Source organism: Channa argus, chromosome 3, assembly GCF_033026475.1.
Source record: "Channa argus isolate prfri chromosome 3, Channa argus male v1.0, whole genome shotgun sequence".
NCBI lineage: Eukaryota > Metazoa > Chordata > Actinopteri > Anabantiformes > Channidae > Channa > Channa argus.
The window spans coordinates 13,004,287-13,020,505 of NC_090199.1; the positions used below are offsets into that span (position 1 = coordinate 13,004,287).

Consider the following 16,219-nt stretch of genomic DNA (forward strand, 5'->3'; position numbering starts at 1 on the left):
TGGTTGTTACAAGCAGGCTCCCGGTATTTAAAAAATATATATATTTGCTTTAATCTGAGTTTATCCCAGGACTTTAGAGAACCAGTGTTGATTCCAAATTGAACCATTATTTTCTGAGGGATTCCTTGCAAAAAGCTACGTGACCAAGTAAAGCCACCCCTCCCTTTTCATAGCCAGCATCACTCCCACTGTACGCGCTGTCCTCAAAACCATTTAACTGCTCACATCGGTGCGTGTACTCTGAGCAGACTGAGAGGAGGTGGGATCTGTCTACTGCCAGCGGTGGTCGTGGGGTAGCAAGCGTTTAACTACAGTACGTGCGAAACGTGCAGATTGCCATCCACGATCCCAGTGACGGGGAGGTTGCAAAGAGAAAGCGGATCTAGGGATCCCATGCCTCTGCCTACCTACACAGTCACCCTACATAGTTAGCTAAACAGAGTCTCTCCTTTACCGTCGTTCTACGGTTCGGTTTCCACTCCAGGACTATTCCAGGACCAAGCGGGAGTTCTTGTAAAGGACTCCGTCGTCCACATCACAGGCGGGGGGCTGTGTGATGAGGTCGCCCTGCAGCAGGGGTTGGGTTGAGCGACGTTAAGATAAGGCGGATTTGGTTGAACCGGACAGTCTTCGCTCTCAGTTTGTCGCTTTTTTTTAAACGCCTCTTTACAGCACGGCCGTGTGAAGAAATACATTACAGCGGAGCGGAGATACTTCTGGGGCTGAGGGAGTCGCTGGTAAGTGGATGATGATCCTGTCTGTGTTTATCGTTAGCAGGCAACTCTTAACTGTTGAATAAGAGCAAATGGCAACTAACGTTAGCGTCATATTTCCAGTTCAAGACGGAGGGTTTAATAATACAGGACGGAGGTCCTGTAAGCAGTTTTATACGCTCACAAAGACTATTAAGGCGTGTGTGTGTTTCCCTGTTGACTTAACGGTATTTAACATTATTCTTTAAATAGATTTTGACTAGGGTCTCAGGAAGGTATTGCCGTTAAGTAGCATTGTAACCTTAGCTGTGTTAGCCTTTACGCTGCTACTGCAGCTAGCGTTAGCCAAAATAGGTTAAATGAATAACTTAATGCTGCCAGCTAGCGAGCACACGCCCAGTTGTCTCCTGTCCTTTTAATAAGCAAAAACCCCATCAAGACAAATTTATATTTGTTGATCGGAGCTGCTACAAAATGAAACCTGCTCATCTTTGTGTGGTTAGCTCTCCGAGTGCCCCTTCTTACTAAAGTCCTGTCACAGTACCTATCCCATATTTTCCCACTCATTACAAAACACGTCATGCAACGAAGGTGCAGCCAACGTGATTTAAACCTCAGCTCGCTTCACTTTAGTCAAAACGCACCTTGTGTAAACACATGGTAGGGAAATCCTCATAATACATCCACATAGGAGACGGTAGGGCTTCTTCTGTGTTTCTGACCCTACTGACAGCTTTGTGTTTTTAACATAGCGATCCTCTGTGCACTGACGGCAGTATATGAGATCAATTAAACATTCACTGTTTATATTGAATTGTGTGTGTATTTGTCCACGCGTTGTATTTTTGCAGATGCACGTGAAAATAAAACTGCGTGAAATCATATTTATGTTTTCCTTTACAGTGGATTTGTAGTGTGAAAGTAGGTCCCAAGTAACCAGAGATATACAATGTTTTCCGCCAAATTATTTTTTCATTGGCATTCGCCAACAGAATATGTTGCATCACTTGATACATCCACAGACTCTTGGCTGATGCCTGTCTTTTAAAGGTCTAAGTATAGACGTTCACACATGTTAGCACTTGAGGCAGATTTATGCTTTCTGAATTTTGCATATTTTGTTAGGTGGCAAGAGTCTTTTATTTAAGTACTGTACGATATGTGGTAGACAGTATGAAAAATTCAGATTTTATGTGCACTGATCTCTTAAGAGGGATCATCGACAGGACTAAACACATGACTCTGCATCTTTTTTAGAATGGAGTAAAATTGATTGAGAGCGCAGTATTGCATTGTAGTGTTTCAATGTTTTTAAAACGTTATTAAGTTGAGCTGAAATGTATACCGGCCGTCTTGTATTCACTTATTCCTCTGCAGATTTAAATCCTTGTAGTCTTACAATTTAAGGGATGTAAGCAATTGCCTCATTCAATACTATTGTTCTTCATCATACAACTGTAGCCTGTATTGATGTTTATTATATATTCATGTTCTAAAGGTTTTTATCTTGTGTATATGTATCTTTATTGATTTGTACTCAGGGTTGTCCTTTAAAAGAGATCTTAGTGAGAGATTAAATAAAGTTAACCAAAACAAGCATTTAGAGAATATTTGCAATAAATAAATTATATCTCTGATCAGTATTCTTTTTGCCTTTTTCTGCCATTTAATTAATAGACTGAACTTGCCACGTGTGCACATGCATGTGGAAGAAGTTTACATATATTGAACTTTCTCTGCACTGACCTCTGAGTGTGTACACATGGCCAGATATCTGTAATGGAGATAAAAAATGATTAGTTGTGTTAGCAAATTCTGAATACGATAATAAACCCACCTTAAGATGCATGTAGCATTATTTATAAACAGTGTCATGTGCAGTGTTCCAAAAAGGTCTAGTGGCATAGCCTTTTTTTAATGATTTGGACTCTAAAAGCATGCGTGGAAAATAAAAGTAAAATATGTTAAAGAATGACACAATTGACATCTGTCTACACATAAATTTACCTCTTATCTAAAACAGAGGGAAAAACTTAAAAAAATCCTAGTTCCTTAGAATTTCCTGAGTTTACACTTTATTTATACTCCCTTTACAAAACAGAGGTTACATTCACCACATTCACAGACACAGTGAAAAACCTTTATAATGGTGCACATGTTCATAATAATGTCTTTCCTGAAAGACATGCATATATGCTCAATAGTACATATGATAAATGCTACAAGATTAGAGGAAAGTTGGAGAGATGTTCAAACCCAGAATACTCACGTATGCACAGCTTGCCAGTCACTGCGTGAATAGGGTGTAATTTTCAGATTGTTGGTTTAGGAAAGTTACAGAATTAGTCAGACACAGCTCATTGCCCAGATTTGACATTGAAGAGGTGTGAAAATGAGCGGGCTTCCAGAGGTATATGGCCATCTGACAAGCACTTGTGACAGAGTGCTTTGCAGCAAGAAGGTTCATCTCAAAGGTTTTATCCTGATCATATTATATGGGTATATTGCCAACTGAAATTATACTATTATTAAAATAGCTCATCTGCCTACAAATAAATGCTGCACCCCAATACTGAAGATATTTAGTATCAGTAAATGAGAACTGCATGAGCCTTATGCCATTTACTTACATAGAGAGTTTTTTTAAAGATCACATAACGGCAGTACAGTGCTCTTGTAACAGTAAGTAGTCTTTGACTTTACTTCTCTTTCAAAAAAGTATTAAAAATAGGTTTTGAAGATATTTAGATAGCTCATGTAGAGTCATTTCATGAGAGATTAGTTGGGCTTCCTTGGCACACAATATTACCAAACCAAAAATCTCATAAAAATGTTTAAAGGGATTATTTACACTAAGGTAGCAATTGTAGTGAACAGTTTGTGAACACAGTCATATAACTATGCTAGTCAATGGCACTATAACAACTGTAATTTTCTACTGTTTACGTGCTGACCAGTTGTACATATTGTATTGTTTAAAATCCACTTTTCTCAGTGGGAAAAAATACAAGCTTGTTGTAAAATGAGATTTATAATAAAGATAAATAAGGTGCCAGGACAAAGATTAATATCAGTAAAAATATTTTAAATATGAAAAAACAAAGGTTAAATACATTTATTGAATGCTACATTTAGCATTTATGAATTATTACATGTAAATAAAATTAGAACTAAAAACAGGCAAAATATTTTTTATTATACTAAATGTAAAATAATATACAGTAAAGACTCAAATCAAACACATACTTAAACATTGTGTCTCAGTTGTGTACACGAAGTACATGAAGTACTTGTATGTATGTATAACCCCATTTCCAAAAAGGTTGTAAGATGTGTAAAACAGAATGCAATCATTTGCGAATTTCATCAAAACATTTTTTATTCACAGTAGAACATAAACTACATATCAGATGTTGAAACTGAGAAATTTTACCATTTCATGGAAAATATTAGCCCATTATGAATTTGATGGCAGCAACACATCTCAAAAATGATGGAAGAAGGTGATGTTTACCATTGTGTAGTATCCCCTCTTCTTTTAACAACTGTCTGTAAATATTTGGGAAAGGAGGAGACCAGTTGCTGGAGATGTAGAAGAGGAATGTCCAATTCTTGTCTGATGCAGGAGTCTCACTGCAGTCAGCAAGTCTTGGGCCTTTGTTGCTGGATTTTTCATTTTATGAAGTGTTTTCTATTGGTGAAAAGGTCTGGACTGCAGGCAGGCCAGTTCAGCACCCGGACTCTTCTCCTGCGAAGCCATGCTGTTGTGATGGATGCAGTGTGTGGCTTTGGCATTGTCTTACTAAAATATGCAAGGCCTTCACTGAAAGAGACATTGTCTGGATTGGAGTATATGCTGCTCTAAAATGTCTATGTACTTTTCAGCATTGATGTGCTCCCACATCATAGGCACTAATGCACCTCCATACTAACTTTTATGGATTCCACAGTGAACTGTGCTCACAGGCAGTAATTTCTGGAAGTGTTCTTGAGCCCATGCAGTGATGTCCAGTAGAGAATCATGCCTGTTTTTGATGCAGTGCTGCCTGAGTGCTCAAAGACCACGCGCATCCAGTTTTGACCTTAGGCCTTATCCCCTTTTGCACAGAGATTCCTCTTCATTCTCTGAATCCTTTGATGATATATATTGTAGATGGTGGGTTCTTCAAAGTCTTCACATTTTATCAAAATATTTTTGAAATTTTTCAACAATTTGTAGATGCAGTCTGTCACAGAAATATGTTCATTTAATAGATCATACAGTCTGCATCTAATAGAAAGTAAACAATAGAATATTATAGATTTAAAGAAAGTGTGTGAACTTGACACTGCTTATTCCTGCAGGTCAGGAGCAGATAGCCCCAGGAGCTCATATTGGGTTCAGGTTGTTTTCACGTTCCAGCTCCACTTGCTCATCCTCACATGGCTACAGATTTTATTTATAGTGAATGTGACCCTGCACTTTGCAAATCAAGGGTCCTGTTTCACTGGGTAGCTGTAAAAAAGATATTGCATGGGATAAGGCTTGTTACAATTAGAATAAATCTTTGGTTCAGTGATAATTTGGTAGATTTTAAATTGTTTTTATCTTTTTGTGAATATGACTCCTCAATGTTGATATAAAGGGGTGTGTGTGCTTACCAGACAAACTTAAACAAGTAGACAACAAACAACAAACAGTCGACAAAAGCTGATTGAAATAGTAGAGTAAAGAAAGTAAAGCCTGGCAGTCCAATGGCAAAAATTAGATTACAAGGAGCTCTGAAAGTAGAAAAAGAAAAACATTCAGAAGAATGTTGCACTGAATATGAGTGCTGTGAGACACCTGTGTGTGTCAGTTCCTGTTGTTTGTGACAGCTTGTGTTACTGTCAAACTCCCTTCAGGAAAAAAAGGAAGGGGAGGACTAATCCAAAAAAGGTCATTACAAGACTGACATTAGTTTTGGTTAAATTTCCAAGTAAATAATTTTTCCAATAAAATGTGTTACTGCACATTTGTGTTCCATAATGATGAAGGTCTAGTATGTCAGCTGTCAGAGGGGCACAGTTTTAAGCGATGGTCCTAACAGTCATAGGCTATAGTCATAATGGATTAAAAATGAATGAATGAATGCTACAGTTAATAAATGAATGTTGCATTTATTAAATGTCATGGTATGATGCTTGCTTTGGACATTACATGTAGTGACATTAGATGTAAATACAGAAATTAGAATTCTATTGGCAGACAACATTAGGTTGGCCATGATCATTAATATTATCATCCTCCCTTTTCTCTGGAATTGTCTTCATTGTGTCACAGTTTAAACAAAAGGAGGAGGGGTACATTACTTCCCACACTGTCAGCTATATCACAGGCCTGTATTTTGTATGCTTAGTGACTGAAATGTTTTCTTTCTCTCTAGCTAAAAGCTAGCTAAAACTAGCTACTCATAAACATAATGCCTTGGGGCTATTGTGTTATGATGGATTAGATAGGTGACTGGCATTTTCCCTACAGCAGCCCCCACAAAAAAGTTCATAAAAGTGGTAAGTATCTTCAGTATTATATAAATGTTAGCATTTCATTTACAACAGCATGAAAACTAAAATGTTTTTTAGTTTTGTCTCTAGCTCTGCCTCTGAGGCCCTAGTGATTATTGCTGCCGTCTGGGATATTAAGTTTCAGATGTGCAATTCTCATGGCCAGCTGTGGCTGCCAGTGGAAATTTCCACTTCTTATTTAGACAGCATCTTGTGAGTGTTATGTTTTGTGGGCTGATTACAAGAAACCCCTGAGCAGAAATCAAGTTCTGCAGTGGGGCATTTAAGAATTTTTACAATGAAAAGGCTGGTAACCTGTTTTGGTTACACAGATCTAATTAGTATTAATCATAAGCTGACTGAAATTTATTTAATTTAATATTTAATTTTTATAATTTGACAAAATACAATGTTTCATAACTTCAGAGGTCACTATTAGTCTTTGCTATACTGTACATCTACCAATTTCAAACTGCTATTGATTATGACTAGGAAGTGATATGGGAGGATGGTGGGTTGAATAGCATTGTGTGTTTTGTGTTTGATTAAGCTTTCAGTTATCGTTATGTATAATGTTGTGTAATGATTGAAAAAAGAGAAAAGATGGGTCATTTTGGTGAGATGTTTAAGGATAATTTTGAGTTGTCCATAGAAACCTTTTGCCACATTATGTAAATCTTTTACATGTTAGGGTGAGTGTTGGAATGGTTGCAAGACAACTTTAGTAGTGGTGAAATTGTTACAGAAGTTAGAGGATCACATACAATTTGTGTTTGCTAAGGACAATTTATATACAATTCTGGTCAACAGTTGGTGTCTCAGCCTACAAAAAGTGAAATTACGTCACTGCGTCAACTGTTACTCTAAACTGTAAAGCTGGGCTCATACATCAAACTGCAGTGTGATATAAATTAGCTGTTTAATTGTTAAGTAAGTGTTCATTCTTTTTTGCACAGCATAGGTCAAACATTTGTTACACTAATTGGTTATTAGTCAGTAGCTAACTGAAAGCTCTTTCAAGAAGGGCTTGTAGTTTCATTCTAAATAATACACAGAAAAAATGGTGAATAGTGAAACTTTTACCAGTGAACAAAAGGAAAGTGTAATACAGTGATGTGGCCTTTGCTTCTCTTTTTCAGGCAATGATGTAATCTTCAGAGGAAGTAGCTCATAAAATAGTTTTATCCTATGAAGAGTTCAGTAAAAATGAAAAGCAGGTAGTCACTTGAAACTTCTCTTGACATTAACAGAAACGGTCTTGTAAGTCACACTGTTTTTTACCTAGAGTAGAGGAATGGATCTCATGAAGGTCTCGAAATGATCTCAAAACACAAACGCAAACCTTCTTGTCAACAAGAAGGACTGAATGATTTTCTTATGGTCTGCAATTTTTATTGTTTTTTATTTTTTTTTAGGGGTACTGTACTGTATATGTAGGCCTCTCAGTGATGGCTAAAAGCTGCTTCCTTTCCTGTTCAGGAAATGCTTTAGGGCCCTCAGTCACAATAAACTGTAAAGTTTCATTTTCTGCATTATTATTTGTAGGAAGATATATTGTCCTTTTCAATGTATGATAAATTTATTAGGCAAATATTTTCACCAATTATGTAATTATATACTTTTACTTTATAAACATAACTTCTGGTTCTGGTATGGAAATATGAATGACTCATTAAAAGTGTCAAGCTCCAGAGTGTATACTTTAGAGTAACAAATGATTGTAGTTTTACCAAACAATGTACTTGCCTAAACCCTCCTTGTTTTAATTCAAAATATTAAAACAAGGAGGGTTTTAATTCAAAATTATGTGCGCCATCATACCAAAGGAAAACATGCACAGTATGAAGAGTGATTTGCTCCTTAACCATGACTGTGATATACTGCACATGGTCTTGCTGTTGGTTATGTAATTGGATGAGGTCATGTGAAAACATCTGAGTGAGAGGCACAGTAGGATGAGAACAGATGCAAATCACGTCTGCCCTTAATAAATGGAAGACAATGTCTCAGTTCTTTTGTGTCTCTTTTAAAATAATCTTTTGTGGGATGTATTTACAGTAACATTGCATTTTTGACTTTCAAAAATGATATACTTTCATGCTTGTGCAGTACAGATAGTGAGGCAGTCAATGCTGCCTCACTGTACATATAGGTAGTTTTATATCTTGTAAAGCATGCAAGTTTGGCTTTTGTCCTGAGTTTGCCCTTCAGTGTCAAAAAAGTGAGAGAGGGGCAATGAGGTATTTTACAAACACATAAGGCCATTAAGCAGCGGGAACCATTAAGGAGTGAATGTACAAATATGTACTAAACCTAGACTTGGGTAGTTTTTTATGAGAGATGTCACATGTTGAAAATTAAGGGAAATGCAGATGGATGAAGTAAAAACCCAGGATTAAAAGTCTTAGTGTCCCATCAAGCTGGGGTTTGGAGGAGCTTTATTGGGCCTTGACATAAACTGTACAATCAAACTGAACTCTACTTGAAGTACTAACACCATTTTATTCAAGAGTTTTGATAGAGATAGTAGGGAGTGCTATCTAACCCATGAGGCCAAAATCCACTGAATACCAGTGGTATTCAATAGAGTTTTAATTTAGTGATTGCAAAGACCATAGCACATGACTCAACATTTATTATCCCTTACAACCTGTATTGATGCATTTGCACTTTTACAATTACATTTAGTTATTTAGCAGACGCTTTTATCCAAAGCGACTTACAAGTGAGGTAGAAGGTGAGGAAAAATCTAAGTCAAGGAGAAAACAACAAAGCAAAGTCCTATCAGAAAAGTGTTCACATTTTACAAGATGCAAGTGCGAGAAAAAGCAGAAAGGAAGTTTTGTTTGTTTTTCTTTGTTTTTTTTTTTGTTTGTTTCAAAAGATTTAAGTGCATAGGAAGATGTGGAATAGTTCTGTTTTCAGCAGTTTTTTAAATATTGGGAGTGAGTTTGCTGAGTGAGTTTGGTAGCTTGTTCCACCATCGTGGGATCATTGCGCTAAAAAGTTTTGCTTGGTGTCTTCTGTGTGGTGCTGGGAACACCAGACGTCATTCGTTGGCAGACCGCAGCAGACAGGAAGGATTGTAGACTTGAATGAGTGAGTTGAGGAGGAGTTAAGCAGGAGCTGTTGAGTTAACCACCCTGTAAGCAAGAGACAGAGGCTTTGAACCTGATGCGAGCAGCTACAGGAAGCCAGTGTAGAGATCTAAAGAGTAGTGTATCATGGGTCCTTTTTGGATGATTAAAAATGAGGCGAGCTGCTGCGTTTTGGATCATCTGCAAGGGTTTGATTCTGGATACCGGTAACGCCATCAACAAAGCGTTGCAGTTATAAAGACAAGATATGACCAGCACCTGTACAATGAGTTGCACTTTCCTTAAACTGCACTTTTTCATTGTTTTTGGTACTTAATGCAGAGAAGTATGTGTTAAAATGTTTTAATGTGAGATCCCATAAGTGTTTTATGCTAATTTGGTTGTTTACTACAAAGTGTTGTGAATTTCTAGATTGCTTGATGTAAGCTACATTCTCTAGGTCAGTGAATCTTGATATTGTAGGTGTATTACAAAGGATGAAGGGGAACATTCTTAATGCAGAGGAGAAGACTATTTTTAAATCTTTCCATCAGTTTCACCTGTATTGGCAGGCATCTGTAAAGCTGTAATTACATACCATAATCCCCTAAACTCTTAGTAGCTGAATTACTCAAAGGTACGTCCTATAAGCTGTTCCTTGAACTACAGAGGTGAGGTGTGTCTGTCAGGATTGTGTCTGTCATGGCAGTTATGCTATAGCTGCTTTGGTTTTAGGACTCGAGTTTCATTTCCACATATGGGAGATAATCCTTCATAGGTTTTTCAAGATTTATCAGGCCATGTCGTGCCTCCTGTTGCATTGAGAGAAACAATGGGAAAGATTTTTACTGAAAAATTACATTACATTTCACTTTATTATAGTATATTATCATACAGCCTGAAATCATGTTCAAGTTAGGAAATTTTGATCTGGTAAGAGGTCATTTTGTCATCTCTTACCCTAATTTCACTTTTAGGCAACACACAAGCTATGTTAGTGGTTATGCAGAGCAAAGTTTTCACAGCAGCACAATGAAAAATATTGATAAGAGTTGATTTACAACAAACTGTACAGTTCACACTAACTCATTCACATTTTTTTACCAGTGTTAAGAAAGATTATGTTTCTGTTCTTAATCTCACCTACTGAAACAGAACTCTAAGACCGGACTGTCAGTTTATTACATTGTATCATCAATGGCTTTGTTAGAATACAAACATGGCTTAAGATTACTTAGCCTTTTTCTCGATTCCAAGATGTTACATTTTATCAAAAATACATGCCTCCAATGTCACCATGTATGCTAACAGCTAACAAACAGCTATAAAGCACCAATCAGAATTAAAAATTGACCTATTATTTTTTTTTAAAAGAACGGAAAATGTCTACATCTCAGCCTAGACTTGCTTTCACATACTGTACGAAGGAATTAGCTGCAGCTAAACTCTAAGTTAAGGTTTAATAGAAGTAATTTTTCATTTTATTGGATCTTTAATTCACATACTGCTTTGTACAGGATATGGATTAATAAAACATATTGCTCAAATAAATGGCTTATTGATCACAGAAATAATATTGCACTTCACTCCAGTAAGTGGTAAAAAGTGGTAAAAAAAAAAGCCCAGAGGATCAGTGCATTGCTTAGAGCAGTTTGGGCTTAATGGCAAAACTGCATTGATCAAATTACTCGCCAAGCCCCAGAAAGAGCTTTGCTGAAAGGAATCATAGTGAAAAAGGGGAACTATAAAATAAAACAGCTGTAGGATTACTTTGTTTTATCCCATTTATGTGTGAAGGGAATCAAGTGTAACTGAGATGCTCTGCTCACTAGTGAAAAACATACACAATAAACTATACAAGTAATTGAAACTTTATTAAAATTTGTTTGGCAATCGATTTTAGACATTGCACTCATAAGTTTTACTCCATTATCTACAATAAAAATGGTTTGTGTCTATAAGTTTCAGATGTCTCAAGAGGTGGTTGTGTTTGTGGAAAGCGTGTTTCTCCACAGCATTAGTTTATGTGTTTACATACGCAGGGGCGGGGTTTGTCGCAGGTCTGTTAAGAGAGGGAGAGAGAGAGTGGAGAGGGACTTCAGTTTGGTATGTAGTTTTTATGAAGAGGGCAAAGAAGGTCTGTGATACCGACAGGTCAACACGAAGCAACCCACTGACAAGATTCCTAAGGACAAGTCATTCTGCTTTACAAAGGACTGTGTATTATTTCTATGCAGACTTTTATGCTCTTCAACATGAAGGCACCACTTGGGTATGTGTGTGTTGTATGTATGTATATGAACAGAAGGACCAGTTGTTTTAATACTAGATTTAAAACTAACTTTAAAGTCAGATTTATATTAAATGCAGTACTGTGGAAAAAACATGTTATTTTTCTCACTGTGTTAGCACTTAAGCCCTTTAGTATTTGATCTGTTTTGCTCTGTTATAACTTACATGAAGGAACCATTCAAAATATATTAATTGATATGAATATGAATTGTCAAGATTTCATTTGAATACCTGCTGTGAACATTTAAAGGCCAGTATGTTACTTGTATCTCCAGAGATGCATGTTAGATTGTGTAAAATATATGTAACACAATTAGCTGGTGAAGTTAGAAAACCATGGCTATAATCCGTGCTATGTTTATAAATTTCTGTTTTGATAAATCATGAATCATTGAGGTCTAGTTACACATGCTATTCCCAAGTGTGACTGCACCTGGACTGAGGGGAGACTCTAGTTTCCTAAATTGTCACTTATGTTTTTAAGCCACCAGTCTTCTCTTGAATTATGCCGTCTTGTTTAGATGCTACCCTAATGCAAATTGAGTGAAGTGATTCACTCATTCACCCCATCCCTTGACCTAACCTTACTGTCACAGGCAGATACAGCAAAATTTGATAGGAGCAAAATGTGATTTGAATATCATCATATGACTTTGTTTTGTCTTTTGATTTTCTCCTTCTCTCAGACTCCTTCTCTCAGTCTGTTTTACACGTTCTGGCAGCACTTTTTTTGGAACATTACATTATAATATCATGATCCTGTCAACATAGCTCCCCTTTCATTCTGCCTCACACTCATATTAGTGAAACAAAACTGATTCACCCTTTATAATATGCTAATGAATTGTAAACACTGAAGGGGCCACTGTCATGGACGGGAGATTTCAGAAGATAGATACATATATAATTGAATATCAAAGAGAGTTGAAAAGTCAGGGTGGTACATAAAGAAAGTTGCCTAAATAAAGCAAACTGATGCTGTTATGATATTAAAGAGGTGTTGGCAATAGTGATTTTTGTAGACTCAAATTGTCAGTTAGATTCAGTTCTGATCAGCCAAGCAACAGAATACAGTATGTAGGTCAAAGCCTTTTTTTCACTCAAAAGCTGTTAACATTTTCCTGTTTTGAATAAATAATGTTTTGTTAAATTAAAACAAAGAATATAAACAATTATATTTTAATGTAGATACAGATATGTCGCAGGGAATATTAGAATCAGAGTACTGGTGTGAATGCAAAAATTTAAGGGATAAAAGCATTTTAAATGCTTTACAGGAGATTTGTAGTGACATATTGTGTATTGCGATAATAAACTATAAATATAGCAATATTTATCACAGGTAGTATTGCCCAGCCTTACTTCAAAGGACCTGCTGAATAATTTATTTATTTTTTTGTTAGGTTCTAGACACTATTTGAAACTCATGGTGATGATGCTGTGTTTGGCCCTTGCATTAGCAAAACATGCCAATGTTACTTACTTTCAGAGAATGCAATGTGTTCAGATTAAACAAAACAACCCCTGCTCAAGCATTATCTTGTCTTTGTGCCCGTGAATCTACCCATTCCTCTCCTGCAAATATTCAGTTGCATATGTTCTACTATACACAAAGACAACTTCAAATTACTATTCCTGTCAAGCCTGTTCTGATATGAGCTAGATTTTGCCAAGAACAACACCCTTTATATAAAGCTAGAGAGAGGTGAGCATATCCTAAACATAGTGAGGCAGCACAGGTCCCCATAGTGAGACCCTGATATTATATAACAGCAAGATTGTGGGTCACTGGTATTACACATATGGTGAAATCATAAGCAGGATAGGATTGTTAATGTCCACAGCAAAACTTTCCACTTTCCAGGAGAGAATAGAGGTTCGCGATGTTTGGGAACGGAAGGGGCACAGAAGAGGGTTCCAAAAGGAGCAAAAGTTATTCCTGTCTCCCCCTCCTCCTCTGCTGAGAGGAGGCATAGACTTGTCACTAGTCATGTCCATTTGGTGTATTGCCTAAGAGGACTTGACCTGTAGAGTTTTGTTGGCGTGCTTCATCAAATGAATCAGTTTTTCCAAAGGATTATTAGCAATAGTCACACATTGTGAGTATATAGTGTTTTAGGCCCTACATCAACACTTATGTAATTTTTGTAGAAAACTGTAGACAGACATGTAGGATGTTAATAACGCAGTATTAGTTATTTGCCCCATTGCCCTACTGTTTGCTTTCAGTGTAGATTTTAGTGTAGAGGTTTAAGTTTTGTTTTACATTCCAAGCAAACCCTCATAAATCAGCCGTACAATTATGGTCACTTGGTCATTAGATAGACGAGGACAAGGTACATAGTTCTCTTTTTTGATGAATGTAATATTTGTCTCTAAGGGGACCAAAACACTCCTATAACTTTCATAAACCCATAAACCTACACAGTATCAAAACAGATATACCAGTCCCAGCAGTTAGGAACTAAGTCCTTTTATCTTTCTACAGAGAGGACTCAAAGCACACTCCATACACAGAGGACAAAATCAAGAGCAGATAGTGTAAATACATTAGATAGACTATAATTACAACTCTTTGTATAGTATCATATTTAATGTGAACCTCTTTTCTCATTCCCAATGTATGAAAATCATCACTAAGGTTGGACCCTGATTGAGAAAAGTGGGGCGATGTATCATCTATGTTCCTCTGTAATGCTGATGTAGTAGCAATGTTTGCATGTGTGATGGCTAGCTAGTTAGTGATAAGCTAACTAGCTGCTACATTAAAAAAAAAGGGGCAAGTTTTCATAAAATATGACAAGATAGGCTTTTATTATTATCATAATACAAATTATTATTATATTATTACAAATATTTATTTTTAACAAAGAGGTTCAAGCTACTTGACTTTTATGTTAAATGCAGTCTACAGAGGCCATATGCCTTTGAAGACCTCCTAGACCACATCCTCTGAACAATGCCGCCCCCCAATTGAGACCCAGCTGCTATCATACACACATTACGCAGGTTGCATAGTGTTGCTCCACGTAACATTCCAATCTAAGCAACTGCTACTGTGCTGTATGTCACACGTGTTACTAACAATACTATAAAAATAGTATAGCATTTATTGATAAAAAAATTAAAAACAGTTTATTCATGCAAAAAAGCAGCAAAATTAAGAAAGCCATGTACGTTGATAGAAGGTACAGCACCATTAACTGTTAAAGTAAGTCATAAGTGAAACCAAAACCAATATATTGCTGTAATATTGAAAATAATACTATTTTGAAGAAGAACATTACCCCCAGTTCTAGGTTTGCCTTGTGTCTTTCTCTTTCATTGTTGTTGTTGTTTTTTTCTGTCCACAGACACAACACTTATGTATTATATCATTTTTCTCTGTTTATACAGAATATCCATGACCTCCGATTTCCCTCACTACAGTTTCAGAATGCCAAGTATAGGGTTCCAGAACCTTCCCCTTAATATCTACATTGTGGTGTTTGGGACGGCGATCTTTGTCTTTATCCTCAGCCTCCTCTTCTGCTGCTACTTAATCAGGTAAGATACATGCACCCTTTAACTTTAAATTTGACTTTGCTTAGACTTTAATCTGTGCATGATGTTGATTTGTTGTTTGGGTCTGTGGCAAAAGGTTTTTATTTGGCTAGTCAAAATAATCTGTTTAGTGGGTGCAGCAAATGATTAACCTGGTGATGGTGCAACACATGTTGCCATAAGTTGGCATGGACACTTTCCAAGCCAGGATAGAAATTTCAGTGTTTATATATCTCTCAAAAAACTACTAGGATTATTATGTAAACAGTCTAGACTGCAACCATAGGGTTTGCTACATAACTAAAAATGACTCAGTAAGGTCCTGCACTATACATGCCATTTTGTTGCTGCAGCATTCACCTCTGTGTTTTATATAGCATCATCTTAGCTACAATGCTCGAATGAGATGGCTATGTTCAAGTAACAATCCTGGTATTGTAGCTGCATCTCATCTTTTATCAAGTGTCTTAATATTAAACTAATTTGTTGCTGTACAGTTCTTGAAGTTTAGACACACCAGTAGTTTGGCTACAGAAAGTGTTTTGTTTAGTCTATTGTCTATGCACCAACCTCAATACATTTTGTCAGTTTAAACATGTTCAGTGGGGTTTTTCCCCTTTTTTATATTTATGTAAGAGAAGAGCACAAAGCAGAGCCAGCAATGCATTGTCCTAATTAAAAAATCCTTTGTTACCCCATTCCTGTAGTTACTTTTTATTACACATTTTAGTTTTAAATTTTCATTTCACTTACCTTTGTTCAGAAAAGATTCTTAGACTGTCTTAGAAGACCAGGAAAGCCTGGAACACTAGCAAACTCTCAGTAGCACCCCTTGTATGCAACTTTCCTTATAATAATCATGATAATAAAAACTGAATGTTATTCATAGACTGTCATTGTGCAAGTGTTGTGATAACACATCTTTGTACATTTCAGGTCACTTCCGCTCCTGAGTTATTTATGTTTCTAACTGTGTCTATGCAGAAACATGTTGACCTGGAGAGATTTTCTTAATAGCTTTATGCTAACAGAGACTTTTTTTTAATAAATAATTTGGTTTACAAAGGTACA

The 16,219-nt window shown here is 36.5% G+C and overlaps 1 protein-coding gene across 3 annotated transcripts in view; it reads left to right on the plus strand.

The window, feature by feature from the left end:
* The first annotated feature begins 204 nt into the window (after window positions 1–204).
* rnf24 (ring finger protein 24) overlaps window positions 205–16,219 on the plus strand; it is a 28,074-nt gene continuing 12,059 nt past the window's right edge. Inside the window, exons 1-3 of one of the 3 annotated variants that reach the window (XM_067497163.1) lie at window positions 205–737; window positions 6,119–6,242; window positions 15,002–15,151. In XM_067497163.1, coding sequence (XP_067353264.1) covers window positions 15,009–15,151 — 143 coding nt within the window. In that variant the 5' untranslated portion in view covers window positions 205–737; window positions 6,119–6,242; window positions 15,002–15,008. Of the gene's footprint in view, window positions 738–6,118; window positions 6,243–11,430; window positions 11,586–15,001; window positions 15,152–16,219 lie in introns of those variants that run through there. The other 2 variants (XM_067497162.1, XM_067497161.1) reach the window with 2 other exon arrangements.